Source organism: Pongo abelii, chromosome 11, assembly GCF_028885655.2.
Source record: "Pongo abelii isolate AG06213 chromosome 11, NHGRI_mPonAbe1-v2.0_pri, whole genome shotgun sequence".
NCBI lineage: Eukaryota > Metazoa > Chordata > Mammalia > Primates > Hominidae > Pongo > Pongo abelii.
This window is the reverse complement of record NC_071996.2, coordinates 92622729-92638524: the sequence shown is the minus strand read 5'-3', so window position 1 is coordinate 92638524 and position 15796 is coordinate 92622729. Positions and strand designations below refer to the sequence as shown.

General features: G+C 37.3%; 1 protein-coding gene across 4 annotated transcripts in view; it reads right to left on the bottom strand.

Moving 5' to 3' along the window:
* ANKAR (ankyrin and armadillo repeat containing) overlaps positions 1-15796 on the bottom strand; it is a 72860-nt gene that overhangs the window by 50068 nt on the left and 6996 nt on the right. For all 4 annotated transcript variants that reach the window (XM_063712625.1, XM_024243728.2, XM_054548976.1 and 1 more), the window contains exons 3-7: positions 7207-7644; positions 4750-4913; positions 3991-4094; positions 2008-2188; positions 797-1016 (exon numbers count right to left, since the gene is read on the bottom strand). In XM_063712625.1, coding sequence (XP_063568695.1) covers positions 797-1016; positions 2008-2188; positions 3991-4094; positions 4750-4913; positions 7207-7644 — 1107 coding nt within the window. The remainder of the gene's footprint in view (positions 1-796; positions 1017-2007; positions 2189-3990; positions 4095-4749; positions 4914-7206; positions 7645-15796) is intronic.

Sequence of the window (15796 nt, the reverse complement as noted above, 5' to 3'; positions counted from 1 at the left end):
TCCAGCCTCAGCCTCCCAAAGTGTTGGCATGACAGTAGTGAGCCACTACACCTGCCCCTGACAATTTATCTATATTTTCCTTTCCAGTTATGGAGGGCCACCAATTTCATTTTCAACTTTGTTTTTATTCTAGCTAAATTTATTTCAATGACTATAAAATATCCATGCATATTTAATAATCACAAAAATAGCTTTTAAAGTTTAAATGAGGTTAACCTTAAAGGGGCTATTAATGCTAAACATTATTATTATAAAGAAATTTTTTGTTATTAAATGTAATTTAAATATATGTAATATAAAGAAACTATTCCCTGTTTGAGGATCCTGGAATAAAGAATGATTGTTCTACTGGGACCTGACAGTCATATCTATCGCTGTTCTCTGAATTTCTATAGTATATCAGTGTATATTAATTTTGCCAGTGCTTATCAAATGATATCCTGCCTTCACCCATCCATGCATTAACTCAACAAATATTTTCTGAGCAACCATTAAGCCACACTTTCATCTGGACATTAGGATACCACGGCAAATAAAGTAGGCTAAATCTTTGCCCTCTTACAGAGCTTATACTCAAATGAAGGAGACGCAATGAGCAAATATAAAACTATATAAGCTAGCTATAAGTGATACTTAGAAAACTAAAAGAAGCCTTTCTTAGATAAATGAAACAAAAACCTCAACTTTGCTCTAGTTAATACCAAATTTTAACCTGCTCTAAAATCAACATGCATTCCTAATGCTGAGTAAGGGTAAATAAAATAACAACATTTTAGGTTAAAAAACTTTATGGTACCTTGGCTGAACGTAACAAAGCGCCTCTGGTTGACCTTGAAGTTAGCATTGCACAGTTGACATATAATAGAAACTCTGTTGTGCAGGGCAGCATGATGAAAAATAGTATAACCTGCTTCATCTGAAACATTGATTGTTGAGCTTGAGGTTTTACGGCTAAATGTATGGAAAACTGCAGACAACCCTCTTTCAACAGCAGACTTCATACCAAATGGAATACTCTAAAATTAAGAAGGCCAGAATCAGTTTATCAAAATGCACCTAAAGTTTGGTTTAAGGAAAAAAAAACATGAAATGTATTAACAGAATCACATGAATGCTGTTAAAATTAAGTAGAATTTTCACAAGATCCATGCATGGAAAGTTTCTTACTGGATAATGATTAAAGTTGTTAGAGCTATAAGCAAATATTAAGAATTTAAAAAATATTTTGGGGAATTTTTTTATTATTATTTTGATTTTTTTCTAAAATATTTTAAACGCAAAGGGAGATCATTGGGTTCTTTCTCTGATTTAAGAAAAACCTAATTTAGAAGTCTAGAAATTTGAAATATATAGCTATAGAAATACAGTTTGTCATCAAAAGGTAAAAATGTCACCCTCTTTAGACATTCTGACTAATATTTAAAAATTCAGCTAACAAATTTTTGAGGTTTTAATTTGTGGACGTGAAAACAAATAAATGGAAAGTAAATACCAGTCTAACCTTTGAAGCTGGTGAGCTTCTTTGCTCAGTTCCAGAAGCTGTACTTCAAGGCTTGTTGAAACAGATGGGGAGATTTGATGATGCTAGGTCTGCTCTTTAGGTTTTAGTTTCCAGGATTGAAGCCTGGCTCTGCCATTTACTATATGATTTGTGAAAGATCCCTCTCTACACCTCAAATTTCTCATTTGTATAACAGGAATGATAATAATAGAACTAGTCGTACTTTAAAAGAGTTCGTTGATTTATAATATTGCCTAACATACAAAATAAGCAATCAATACTTATGAGCCATTATTGAGATTAATCACAATCCAGTGCATTAACAGGTACTCTGCCAGAAATTTATAATCCAGAATTGTATAGCCTTTCAGCTACTAAAATGTGGCATTTTATTTCATATTGAAGACTTTAACCTATTATCCCTAGGATAAACATCTGTTTGAGACACATACTTATCAATAATACATAACTTCATATACTAAATTATGTGGTAGTCACTGAAATACCTTGCATTTCATAGCTCTTTTGAAACCAAATTTTTTCTTAAATTGTTCATGTAATTGAGCATCTGTCAGTGGAAGTCTTTTCAGTCTCAGATTGTTCACTATTTCATTTATGGCTCCCCACCACTGTGTCTTATATAGTTGCTGATAGAAAGTTTCTAGTTCAAAATAGATCACATAGTAGCTACAAAAAATAAAGAAAAAAAGATGTTTCTCTAACTTTGAAGTGATTTGCTACTTCTGTTTCTATGCTGGCAAAACTTTTATTTTTCTGTAACAATTAAATACAAAATGGTAGTTTAAATTGTAGTCAACTGTAAGTATATTAATAACATAGTTATCAACTGTTATTAATCAACTCTTTATATAAAAATACCTTCTTCATATTGTATTGACTCTGTCCTTTCCATGTCAGTGATCTGGGGCAATGTCTAAAAGCTCCTGGAAGGCCTAACTCTGGCTGAAGTTCTAGGTTATCTAACTGTCTGCTTACCTACCTCTTATTCTTTTAAGCTAATTATGTCTATATTTGGCTCCTCAAGAGTTTACCTTGAATGTAATATGGAATGATGCTTTGGGTAATGGCTCCTTGGCTTTTACTCACTGCAGCAGTGGACTAGAGAAACCCCCCTCCTACCAGGTCCCTGGAACATAGGTGGGGCTTGAAACAGCCCTGATCCCTATCACTCTGGAATGGAAAATTGATAAAATTTTGAGTTACTCTGTTCCCTAGTTTTGCTTATCATCACAGGTGAGGGAAAACGGCGACCTTCCTCCCCTTCCCCCCATGAGGTACCCTTCCCATGCCCGGATTTCAGCGGTGAATACTTCAGCTGCTGACCTACCTCTGTCAGTGGGAAGCCTCTTAATATTACCGGGGTTTCTCCTCCAAATGCAACTATTTATTGCTGTAAATACAGTATTCTTTTTTCTTGAGACAAGGTCTTACTCTGTTGCCAAGGCTGGAGTGCAGTGGCGCAATCACGGGTCACTTCAGCCTCGACCTCTCAGGCTCAAGTGATCCTCCCACCTCAGCCTCCTGGGTAGGTGTGACTACAGGCATGTGCCACCTAGCCTGGCTAGCTTTTAAATTTTTTGTAGAGATAGGGTCTTATGGACAGGCATGGTGGCTCATGCCTGTAATCCCAGCACTTTGGGAGGCTGACGTGGGCAGATCACTTGAGGTCAGGAGTTCGAGACCAGCCTGACCAACATGGCAAAACCTCTTCTCTACTAAAAATACAAAAATTAGCCGAGTGTGGTGGCGCATGCCTGTAATCCTAGCTACTCAGGAGGCTGAGGCAGGGGAATCACTTGAACCTAGGAGGTGTAGGTTGCAGTGAGCCAAGATTGCACCACTGCACTCCAGGCTGGGTGACAGAGCAAGACTCTGTCTCAAAAACAAACAAACAAAAACAAAGATAGGGTCTTACTATGGTGCCCAGTCTGGTCTTGAACTCCTAGGCTCAAGCGATCCTCCCACCTCAGTTACTATTCTCCGAAGTTCCAGACTTGGTCCTATCCTCCCAACTGCTTGCATGCCTTAAAAGCAAACAAACGAACCAACAAGCAAAACTTCCTTATTTGTTTTTAAATCTTTGCCTCCAATTAAAATGTTTCCTCTGAGCTCTACTTCCCATATTTTCAAATTTCAGTGTCCAATATTTAAAAATCCAAGAACCACAACACATAAAAGACAAATAGGCTGGGATTTGATCCCCATCTCTACCCCTATTTAACCACTCTGTTCATTATAAGAACTAATCACAAGCTCTAAGGATTGTTACACAGACTATATCAAATACATGAAGTAATAACTATAACATTTAATATCTTGTTGAGTCCATAGTCATTCATGGTGGTTATTATTCTGGTATCGCCATTGTAAAGGTTTAAATTAACCTTTTGCATTTTGTCATTTTCTTTGTTCTCTACTAACTTGCAACAAATGGTAGTTAATGTCAGTAATTAGTGAAAGCGCCTTACCTTTTTCCATGAAATTCCATGACTGGTATTGAGTAATATTCTTTATATCCTGAATCTTCTATAAATGTATTAGCAGCACAATCTCGTATTTTTTCTAAATTTTTCTAAAATATGAGTTATGTTACTAAAGACATATCCTTAGACACATCTAAACAATAATAAGAATTCTCTGTATGAAAGAGTATACATGTAAATGACAAATTTTAAATCTACTATTCCAGAAGACCCGGATAGCAGCTGCATATATCTAATCCTTACTTTGAGAATGAGGAAAAAATACAAAAGGAAAGACATATAGTATACAGAAGGTAGAAAAGCAATAACAATTGAAATGTAGAATTTTTATACTAAATTCCAGGTGAAAAATTACTGTTCCAAAATTTTAAAGGATCTCTGTTCTAATCTTGATTCTTTGAGGAAAATGGAAGAATGTGTACTGAGTGTCCAGAGATTTCTACTGCACTCTTTGGTTACCTATTCTAGGATAAATATGGTCCATTAGAAGTCTTTAAATTCTGTGAGGATGATAGATGTACCTAGCTTATTTATAATTTTATCACAGATATCCACCACAGTACCTTACATATATCTGCACTTAATTCATTTATGTTAAAATAATGTATGAAAAAATTATTGAGTTGTGAGAATAATCATTTGGAGAGCTGTCTAGTGCCTGTACTAACAGAGGTTCTTTTTGGTTGGAGAATAGGATAAAAGAGTTGTGAAATGATAAATTGTCTAAGGAATGATCATTTAAACCTGAAAATCTTCCAAGGCATTCTCAATTGAAGGGGTGCTGATATCAAATTCAATTCCTCCATGAACATGAAAATATTGATTCTCTTTGTAGTGAAAATTCTGGCATTTAAAATCTCTTCCATAAATAAATGGAGGCAATTCTCGCTCTGTCTTGACCTTGTCATCTCCAAAAATGAAAACAAATTTTTATTTAAAAAGTGAACAGCACATAAAGTCATATTTTAAGAGATCTAACTTCTCATTCATGTAAACAAAGTAAGAAAATTCCAGATGAAATTAAAATCTTGGCAATTATAGTGCATAAATTTATGCTGTTAATGTATATAAATAGTTTAACATTAAAATATATTTTTGAGCATGCACAGTGCCTCATGCCTATAATCCCAGCATTTTGAAAGGCTGAGCGGGGCGGATCGCTTGAGCCTAGAAATTCAAGACCAGTCTGGGCAACATGGTGAAACCCCGTCTCTACTAAAAACACAAAAACTAGCTGGATGTGATGGTACACGCATGTAATCCCAGTTACTTCAGAGGCTGAGGTGAGAGGATCGCTTGAGCCCAGGAGGTAAAACCTGCAGTGAGCTGAGATCGTGCCACTCCACTCCAGCTGGGTGACAGAGTGACACCCTGTCTCAAATACATATATTACAGTGCCAATACTGCCCTCAGTTAATTACTGTATATATATATATAATATATATCTCTCAAATATATACATACATATGTATGTATATATAAAATATATTTATATTTTGAGCACTTTCTGTAGTTTTATTGTACAGACATTTCAAAAGTATGCTCAAAACATTGTTCTAGTTCTTGATTTATTGTAAGTGAGCTCAAGATTAGTATCTTACTCCCAATTATAGGAAAGGACCAGAAACTCTGTGCCTAAGAGAATCTTTGGTTAAATATACAAAAACTTATCTCAGCTAGTTTAGGTAAAAGGAGACATTATAAAGAAATAGATGAGTATATCTCACATACAAAAATAACCATCCCATATTTCTGGAAAGTAATGAAACTACACAGATAACTTATTTTTAAAAATAATTTTCTCTCCCGGGCACGGCGGCTCATGCCTGTAATCCCAGCACTTTGGGAGGCCGAGGCGGGTGGATCACCTGAGGTCAGGAGTCTGAGACCAGCTTGGCCAACATAGTGAAACCTTGTCTCTACTAAAAACAGAAAAATTAGCTGGGCATGGTGGCGGGTGGCTGTAATCCCAGCTACTTGGGAGGCTGAGACAGGAGAATCGCTTGAACCCGGGAGGTGGAGGTTGCAGTGAGCCGAGATCGTGCCACTGCACTCCAGCCTGTGCGACAGAGCAAGACTCTGCCTCAAAAAAAATTTCTTTTCTCAAATTCCAGCAAAGACTAGGTTTTTTCAATATTTTGACTGGTTAGTAGAATATGGTTTAATCAACATAAGGGACATAATGTATTTTGGGAAATGTAAAAGGTAAAGAAAAGTACAAATAATAATATACATTATATACCCTGATCTCAACACCTAGAATTAACTATTAACATTAGTCATATTTGCTTCCCATAGTTTAAGTAATAAGATATTGCAGATATAGCTAACGTTCTCTTTAAGCAAGTCCCTCCTACTTCTATACATGCTGCCCACCACCCAAGAGCCATGCCCTGTCATGATTCCATTTCTAATAGTTCACAGATATCGAATTCTCATGATACAAACTTTCACTAAAACACAGCACCTGAATTCTCATGATATAAACTTTCACTAAAGGATTTGCAAAATTTCTGCCGAAAATTTGCCATCTGAATAGAAAGCCCATTATAATAAGCCTACGTGCTTGGAAAGCAATGAAAATGTATAAATTGTGTGCTAATCAGTGTTGAATGAAGAGTTTATACTGAAGTCCCATCAAATTCCATTAATCATGGCCTGTTTCAGCTCTCTATTCTCTTACATTGCTCTATTTGTTTATTAAAGTGCCAATACTGCCCTCATTTAATTACTGTAGTTTTAATATGTTTCAATCTATTTTTCAGAAATGAAAGACCATTAATAACCCCTTGCTGCTCTATATTAATTTTAGAGTAAGTGTGTATACTTCAATGAAAAATATGATCAGGATTTTGAATAGAAGTACACTGAATTTATAGAGTAATTTGAATGAGATATGATACATTCAGTGTTTTCCCATCATGGATATGGCATATTTCCCTATTCATACAGAACTTATTTTATTTTAACTTATTTTAAATCTTTCAGTAGCCCTTATAATTGGTATAAATATATACAAAGTACTGTGTACATACACTGAGTGTTTTTAATTACATTAGAGACGTTAAATTTTGTTTGTTCTCTTTCTAACAGGTTATAGCTAGGTTACTGCCTGCACCCATATACTAGAAACAAAATTGCATTAAACATATATTTAATATATACCTATATTTTATATTTGATTTTCGGTGATACTCTTACCTGAAAAAGGCTGAAGCAGACTACTTAAATATGGAACTTTCATTTTCTTCTTTAAACTCAGTAGAAATGGAATCAGAAAACATATTAACTTTAGGTATCCTATCCCTCTTCTGATATCTTTTTTCTTCTCAAAGTGTTTTTGAATAATCTTTTTTTGAAGATATAATCTTTGCTGTAGTCTCTGGTAGGTACAGATATCAAGATAATCCTGATTATATTTTATAGCATTAGTAAGCCAATAGCCTGTTTCAAATATAAAGACATTTTCATACTGTTGAACTTGTGTGGTACTGAATGTTAACTTTAGCATAATATTTTCAGCATATTTCATAAATACAGCTGTTTCTTCAGGGCTATTGGGATCATATGTTGGATCTTCATTCACATCTTCATCATAGATTTCATTAAAGTCTGGATCCTTTGTAATATCAGTCAAACCTTCATGATACAAAAGGAAAATTTTAGATAGTGAAAATTTTATATTTGGCTTCTGGATAAATACAGAAGATTGAACACAAGATTTTATCGTGAAATCCTACTAACACAACAGTAGAGGAAAAATTAGATGCTGTAAACCAAATATATAATTCTAAGCACCCCCTACAACTGACTGAACACACCCGTTTTGGGCAAGGGGACCCCAGAGAAACCTTAAAAACTAAGTTCTTGGCCATGATGGGATGGGAGGTCAGACATGCCTCATTATACCCCTTTCCTTTTGTGGTTTAGACACAATAACTGACCAGCATTAATGTTAAAATACAGATCATAAGACTGACAGAACAGACTCTTTGTGGCAATAAGATACCAAACTATAAACAAAACCTAGGGCCGTGCCAGGCAATGGTGAAGTCATAAACCCCTCTACTTAAAGAATAAACTATGTTCTAACTGCCACAAGGATTTTCTTTTTTCTCTAACAGTTAAACAAACACTGTCCTCAAGATAAGCAATTTTAAAAGAATTACGGCCCGTTCACCAACAGATGCTGAATAACTGACCTTCCGGTCCCCCACGCCGTAACTAGAGCTTTGACTGGACAAGAGACTGATTTCAGTAACTTTCTCCTCATAAGACTACTGACCATGATGTGGTTCTGGCCTGTTTACAGAGGCTGTACATGTGAATGCCTTCAAGTCCCTGCTTCACCTTCTGACATATAATAAGGGCCTAATTGTAATGCATTTATATGTTAAGTCTCCACCCCAAAGTGAACATGGATCATAAGTAACGTGCATGTTTGTTCAATACGCATGTTACAACCCACTTCGTGAATGTTCATAGCTCTTCCTATAACTTGTTACATACCTATACCTGAATATATATACTTGGCCAAACAGTTCAGCTTAAATTCCTGTCTTGCTCCTGTCTTCCTTGAAATGCCTGTCAGAATGGCCAGCTTGAAGACTGTAACCCTTTACAAGAAATATACAGAGTCATTGCAATCCATATCAAAATCGCAGTCACTGTTCTTCATAGAAATAGAAAAAATAATCCTAAATATATATATGAAAGCACGAAAGATCCAGAATAACCAGTCATCCTGAGCAAAAAGAACAAAACTGGAGTAATTACATTACCTGACTTCAAAGTATATTGCAGAGTGATAGTCACCCAAACTGCATCATACTGGCATAAAAACAGATGCATAGACCAAAGGAGGTCAGAGAACTCAGAAAAAAATCCATACTTATACAATGAACTCATTTTCAACAAAGGTGCCAAGAACATATGCTGGAGAAAGAACAGTCTCTTCAATAAATGGTGCTGGGAAAACTGGATATCCATATATGGAAGAATAAAACTAGACCCCTATCTCTCACCATATACAAACATCAATTCAAAATGGATTAAATACTTAAATCTAAGACCTCAAACTACAAAACTACTAAAAAACATTGGGTAAACTTTCCAGGATATCAGTCTGGACAAAGATTTCTTGAGTAATACCTCACAAGCACATTTTGCAACCCAAGCAAAAATGGACAAATGGGATCACATCAACTTAAAAAGCTTCTACATAGCAAAGGAAACAATCAACAAAGTGAAGAGACAACCCACAGAATGGGAGAAAATATTTGCAAACTATCTATCCAACAAGGGCTTAATAACCAGACTATATAAGGAGGTCAAACAATTCTACAGGAAAAAATTCTAATCTGATTAAAAAATACGGAAAAGATCTGAATAGACTTTTCTCAAAAGGAGACATACACATGTCAAACAGGCATATGAAAAGGTGTTCAACATCTCTGATCATCAGAGAAATGCAAATCAAAACTATAATAAGTTATCATCTTACCCCAGTTAAAATGGCCTTTATCCAAAAGACAGGCAAAAATGAATGCTGGCAGGATGTGGAGAAAAGGGAACCCTAATACACTGTTGGTGGGAATGTAAACTAGTACAGCCACTATGGAGAACAGTTTGGAGGTTTCTCAAAAAACTAAAAATATAATTACCGTATGATACAGCAATCCCACTGCTGGGTATAAACCCAAAAGAAAGGAAATCGGAATATCAAAGGGTATCTGCACTCCCACGTTTGCTGCAGCACTGTTCATAATAATCAAGATTTGGAAGCAACCTAAGTGTCCATCAACAGATGAATGGATAAAGAAAAAGTGGTACATATACACAATGGAGTACTATTCAGCCATGAGATTCTGTCATTTGCAACAACTTTGATGAAACTGGAGGACATTATGTTAAGTGAAATAAGCCATGCACAGAAAGACAAACTTTGCATGTTCTCACTTATTTGTGGGAACTAAAAATTAAAACAATTGACCTCATGGAAATAGAGATGGTTACCAGAAGCTGGGAAAGGTGGCAAGGAATGGTGGGGCAGGAGGGAAGTGGGGATAATTAATGGATACAAAAATATAGTTAGATAGAATGAATAAGATCTAGTATTTGACAACACAACAAGGTGACTACAGTCAATAATTTATTGTACATTTAAAAACACTAAAATAGTATAATTGGATTGTCTGTAACACAAAGAAAGGAATGTTTGAGGTGAAGGATACTCCATTTACCCTGATGTGATTATTAGGCATTGTATGCCTGTGTGAAAATATCTCATAAATATATATACCTACTATGTAGCCACAAAAATTTAAAATAATTCAAAAAAAGAAATAGTCTCCTTTCCAAATTTATAAATCTCATGATTCTTAAGTTAACAATGCCAATAAAATTGTGTAAGATAAAAGAAGCCAGATGAGTAGGTTACTAAGGAAAGTGAATACAGATACAACATAAGTCCCAGCTTTGATCAAGGAAAATACGAAACAACAAGAAAACGTGATTTTTCTTTAACCAGGGTATCAGCTTCTCACTTGGGCCAAAAGCATAGTTTGTTTTTTCAGGCTAGTACTATAAATTTCTTCTTTTTTTTTTTTTTTTTTTTGCCAATAAGAAGCTAGACATACATAATAAACAAAGAACCTGCCAGCTAAGTAATCATCATTTAATAAATAAGAATTAAAACTTGATTTTACTCTATCAAAAAATGACAAATTTCCCATGCTACATTTTCTTGCCATTTACAAAGAAATTGAGGACTTTCTTCTTGTAAAATAGTCTTTTTAAGATAGTTATATCTACAATGTTACCCTTAATTTAGGCTTGAGAAAACTGCTTGGAGTCATAAGACATGACTGTAGAAAATGTGGCGTTTGTTTGTAGTATATATGCTCTAAAGTGTAAATGATACGTCAATGTGTCCCCTCCTTTTTCTTTTTTCTTTCTCAAATCTTTTGTTTAAAAAGGCCAGAATACTCTTGGGTTTTTAAAATGGCCACTATAATTCATCTCTTTTCTGCAAAATAGTTAGATAAATTACAAAGAAATGAAAGGGATTCTGGCAGTTTAAAGTCTAAAAACCTGGAGGGATTGTTGATAGCCCTAAAACCTCATGGCTTGGGGTGGCTGGGAGCCAACAAAAATCACAAGAAGCCTTAGAGATTGAAAGCATTATGTGGAGGCTGTGAAGAACAGGCCATGGTGCAAGAATTTTTTTTAAAAGAAAAGGTGTAGTGAGATCCCTAGATCATCTTCCCCAGATAGCACAGCCCTTCTCCTCTTCCTCACTGAAAGGGTACAAAGCACAGCTGAGGGTTGGGAGGAGCAGTTGTGCTGAAAACTAGTTAAATGAGAGTCTGAGTGCTGAACCGAGATATCCACAGTTCAGCATTTCCCCTCCTTTGGCCCCAGACTCACAGCCCTCCCTCCAAGCAGGATACTGGAGGAAACAGACCTGCAGATACAACATGTTGGGGACAGGCTTCCCAGTGGAATGTCAGGGGTTCCTCCTCACCACTCTACAGTAAGGTCTGCCAGCGTTCCTGCCTCACACCTAAATGAAAACAAGCAGCAAAGGTCGCCAGGCAGGTGAGGAGAGCCTCTCAGATGAAAAAGGCACTGGAATCACTGGGCCAGGGGCAGGGAGGGGTGCTAAAGGAAAGCGAAATAGCCTTAAAGCAATGAATTCTGACAAAAGGAGGAGGATGAAGTTATCAAGAGAGACATCTCTAAGGAAAAAACGGAACTTCATATCCCATTTTTTATCAAGAAGAGTTCAATATTTCCCTTTGAAAGACTAGAACTGAATTAGTAGTAAGTACATGGAAAAGTTAGCTACTTGAAAAAAAAACACGATTGTTCATATCATGAAAAATAATGTTCCCTGAATCAAGGACCAGAAGCAAAAAAAAAAGAAAAAGAAAGTTATTAAAGAAAGGAAATGTCCCAGCCGGGACAACATAGTGACATAGTAAGACCTACCTCTATAGGTAAAATAAAAAACAAAAAAATTAGCTGGGCATGGTGGCACGTTCCTGTAGTCCCAGTTACTCAGGAGGCTGAGGCAGGAAGATCACTTGAGCCCAGGAGTCTGAGGCTGCAATGAGCTGAGATCATGCCACTGCACTCAAGCCTGGGTGACAGAGTAAGAGATTGTCCCTTTAAAAAAAAAATTTCAAAAAATAAAGCGCACATTTATGTAAATTAGCTGGAAGGAATACGTACAAAGTCATAGGAAAGTAAATAAGAAAAAAGAATTTAATAAAAAATTGGATCAAATGAAATTTGGAGGATGAGGGGAATGAGGGGAAACAAAAGTTTCCACAGCTTTAACCTATTTTTTTTTTTTTTTTTGAGACAGGGTCTCTGTCACCCAGGCTGGAGTGTAGTGGTATGATCTTGGCTCAATGCAGCAGCCTCGACCTCCTGGGCTCAAGTGATCTTCCCACCTCAGCCTCCCAAGCATCTGGGACTACAGGCATGCACCACCATGCCTGGCTAATTTTTCTATATTTTGTAGAGACGGGGTTTCACCACGTTGGCCAGCCTGGTCTCGAACTCCTGAGCTCAAGCAAACCACCTACCTCGGCCTCCTCAAGTGTTGGAATTACAGGTGTGAGCCACTGTGCCCAACCAATTCCCTTATATTCTATTATTACCCATTTAATTTCTACATGTATTGAAAGTTTACTATATGTCATGCCCTGTATAAGGTGCTGAGAATTTAAAATCAAACCAAAAAAGACATAATTTTCTGTGCTCTCAAGAAGGAGTTTAATGTCTAATAAGGAAGAAATGAAGCCAATAATTTCAATTCAAAATACAAAATATTTTTCTGTGCACAGATAAGAGTCCAAACAGAGGAGGCAGTGTCTGAATCAAGTCTCAAAAAATGAGTAGCAATAACCCTAGGAAGAATGTGGACGAGTGGTGTGAGGTGAGCAGGAAGAAGGCATTCCAGATAGAGGACAGGGAATGAACAGAGAAAAAAACAACCCAACTCACATTACTCACTTGTGATATTAAATAAGTTCCCATTTTTTCCTCAATATTTCTATTAAAAGTTCCCTTCTCCTATTTTGCTATCATAAGATGTTTTCTTCTTTCCTTCCATCCTCCTAGCCTTCTGGAAAGAGTCTAAGAATTTATGAATTAGATGAAGGGATCCACCCTAACTAAAATACCTGCTGAGAAAACTGGGTAACATGGCCAGATTTTTGGTGTGCTCTATTCTCTACTATTGCTACTGTTTTTAAAGAATGATGTTGCTGGTGGTTTGTAGAGTGCAAAGCTATGTGAGAGATAAAGGTTAACTTGGCCAAGACGGATTCCCAGCAGTCTGCCCTCTGAAAAAGAGTTGGCTTTCTGCACAATTCCTTGGAAATCCACTGTAGCACAGTGTTTAAGGTAATCACATGGTCAGTTGCAAGGTACACACTTTCCCAGTCATGCCAACAGAGGAGCTGCTGTTTTCCCAAACGTGAATAGTGATGTAACAACTTACACTGCTGCTACACCATAACTATGTAACTGCTGTTACATAGCTTGACACCATGTACCTGCAATTACAAAGCTTGGACACCAGCTCTCTGATCATGCCAATGGAGAGGTGGTACACTCCCTCAATCCCTAACACTAAGCTTGGAAGAAAGGGCTGCAGCCCTTTCCATGAGTCACACTGTGTATCAGATACCTTTTGTTCCCTACCTCACATCCTTTCAGACCACATTTTTAAACTTGTAGTTTTTGCTCCACACAGACTTGACCTGACTGTACCTTGCCTCAAGTGCACCACAGGATTATTTTTGCCCTGAGGCTTCTCTGCCACTGCCGTTAGACTCCTGATGGAACCCATCCAGCCATTCTGGTGTAGGAACAAATCTGAAAGCATGAGCGAGTTAACCCTCCATTCAAACTTTGGCTAATGAGAGACAGCAGCCAGTAGATACACTCTTCCCTCATCTATCCTGTCTTAATCATTTAGAGCTACTATAAGAAAAAAGCACAGACTGGGTAGCTTATAAAGAATAGAAAATTATTTCTCACAGCTATAAAGGCTGGGATATCCAAGATCAAGTTAGATGTGGTGTCTGCTGAGGACCCATTTCCTGGTTCATAGATGGTACCTTCTTGCTGTATCCGTACAGGGTGGAAGGGACAAGGCAGCTCTCTGGGGCCTCTTTTATAAGGGCATTAATCCCATTCATGAGGGGTCTGCCCTTATGAACTAATCACCCTCCAATGGTCCCATGTCCTAATGCCATTGGTGATTAGGTTTCAACATTTGAATTTTGGGGAGACATAAACATTCAGACCATAGCACATCCCTTAGGCTGGCAATTCTGCAGCGTATTCTATATGACTCCTCAGAGTGTCCCAGCACAATAAATCCCAATTGCCCAAGTGGTGAAAAAGCTCAACAGCACATTCTTGGGTTGACGCTCCCTCCTTTTCTATTCACTTTTCCTGTCCCTCACTCCTGTTCCTTGGAATCATTTCTCAAAAACTAACTTCACTCATGTCCTTCTGATGCAATTTGGAGTGTAACCTAGGCTAAAACATCTTGCTCTTGTATCCTGTCCTCTGACCTAATACTTCTTTAATCATGTAGCATAAAAGCCCTGTAGCCCAATGGTTCAGGTCCCTTTCTTAGAGTCTGACTATTGGCCCTGTAAGATTTCACAGTGGTGCTCCAGGTGTGGTGCATGATGGGGAAACCTGTGCCTATTCCTGCTACTGCCACCATGAGATTCCTCCTATAAACTACTTCGGTCGGTCTAGATGTAGGCTGGTGGTCATTTACCATTGTTTGCACCACAAATTGTTGAAGTTTCTGAAGCAGACACCCAATATGCAGTGGAGGGAGAAAAAAATATTTCTACTAGGTGTAATGCTCATCTTTTTTTCTTTTTTTTTTCCCTAAAAGATGGGGGTCTCACTATGTTTCCCAGGCTGCAGAGTGGTGGTTATTCATAGGTGCAAACATAGCACACTACAGCTTCGAACTCCTGGCCTCAAGTATTTCTCCTGCCTCAGCCTCCTGAGTAGCTGGGAATAAAGACACATTCCACCATGCATGGCTTTGATGCTCATCTTTGATTGCCCAGGAGCCAACAGTACTAAGCACTTTATCGTAAACACACCCAGCACTATCCCCAGGCACATGATAGTAGAGTGATTGGATGTGTTAACGTTCCCAGCCTCATTTATAAACAATTTTAAAAAGGTTTGAGGCAGAAAGCTGTCAGAATGCTGTTGCAGTGGAAAAGGGTGTTCTGTACTACAGTGTTGCAGTAGAGATAAGCCAAAGTAGATGATTTTGAGAGATATTTTAAAAGTAGAATCACAAAACTCAAGATGTAAGTTTCATACCAGGAAAGCACTGATATTTAGCTAATATGCATCAATAACACCATATTGTTAAAATACTGAACCCTCAATTGGCAAACTGAATTGCTGCAGCCCCAAGATCATTGAATACCTCCCTCCCCAGGGATCACCTGAAAAGCTCCATGATCCAGAAAAGGGTAAATATGACAAGCAGGAGGTCTCTAAGACCCTGCTCCAGCATTATGGCTGACGTCCATTCTGATTGGTCAGTGCCAATACTGTGCTGGTGGTTAAGTGTTTTGAGTATCACCCCTGAAAATGTAGGTGTAGAAAGGAGACAGCATTAGTCTTTTGGTGCTCTCCGTTTCCACTTACAACTTGATTAGAATGTTCCTATGTGTCTCTGATCCCCTTACCAGGTGTACCACTGCAAGGGAATCCTCATAGAGGG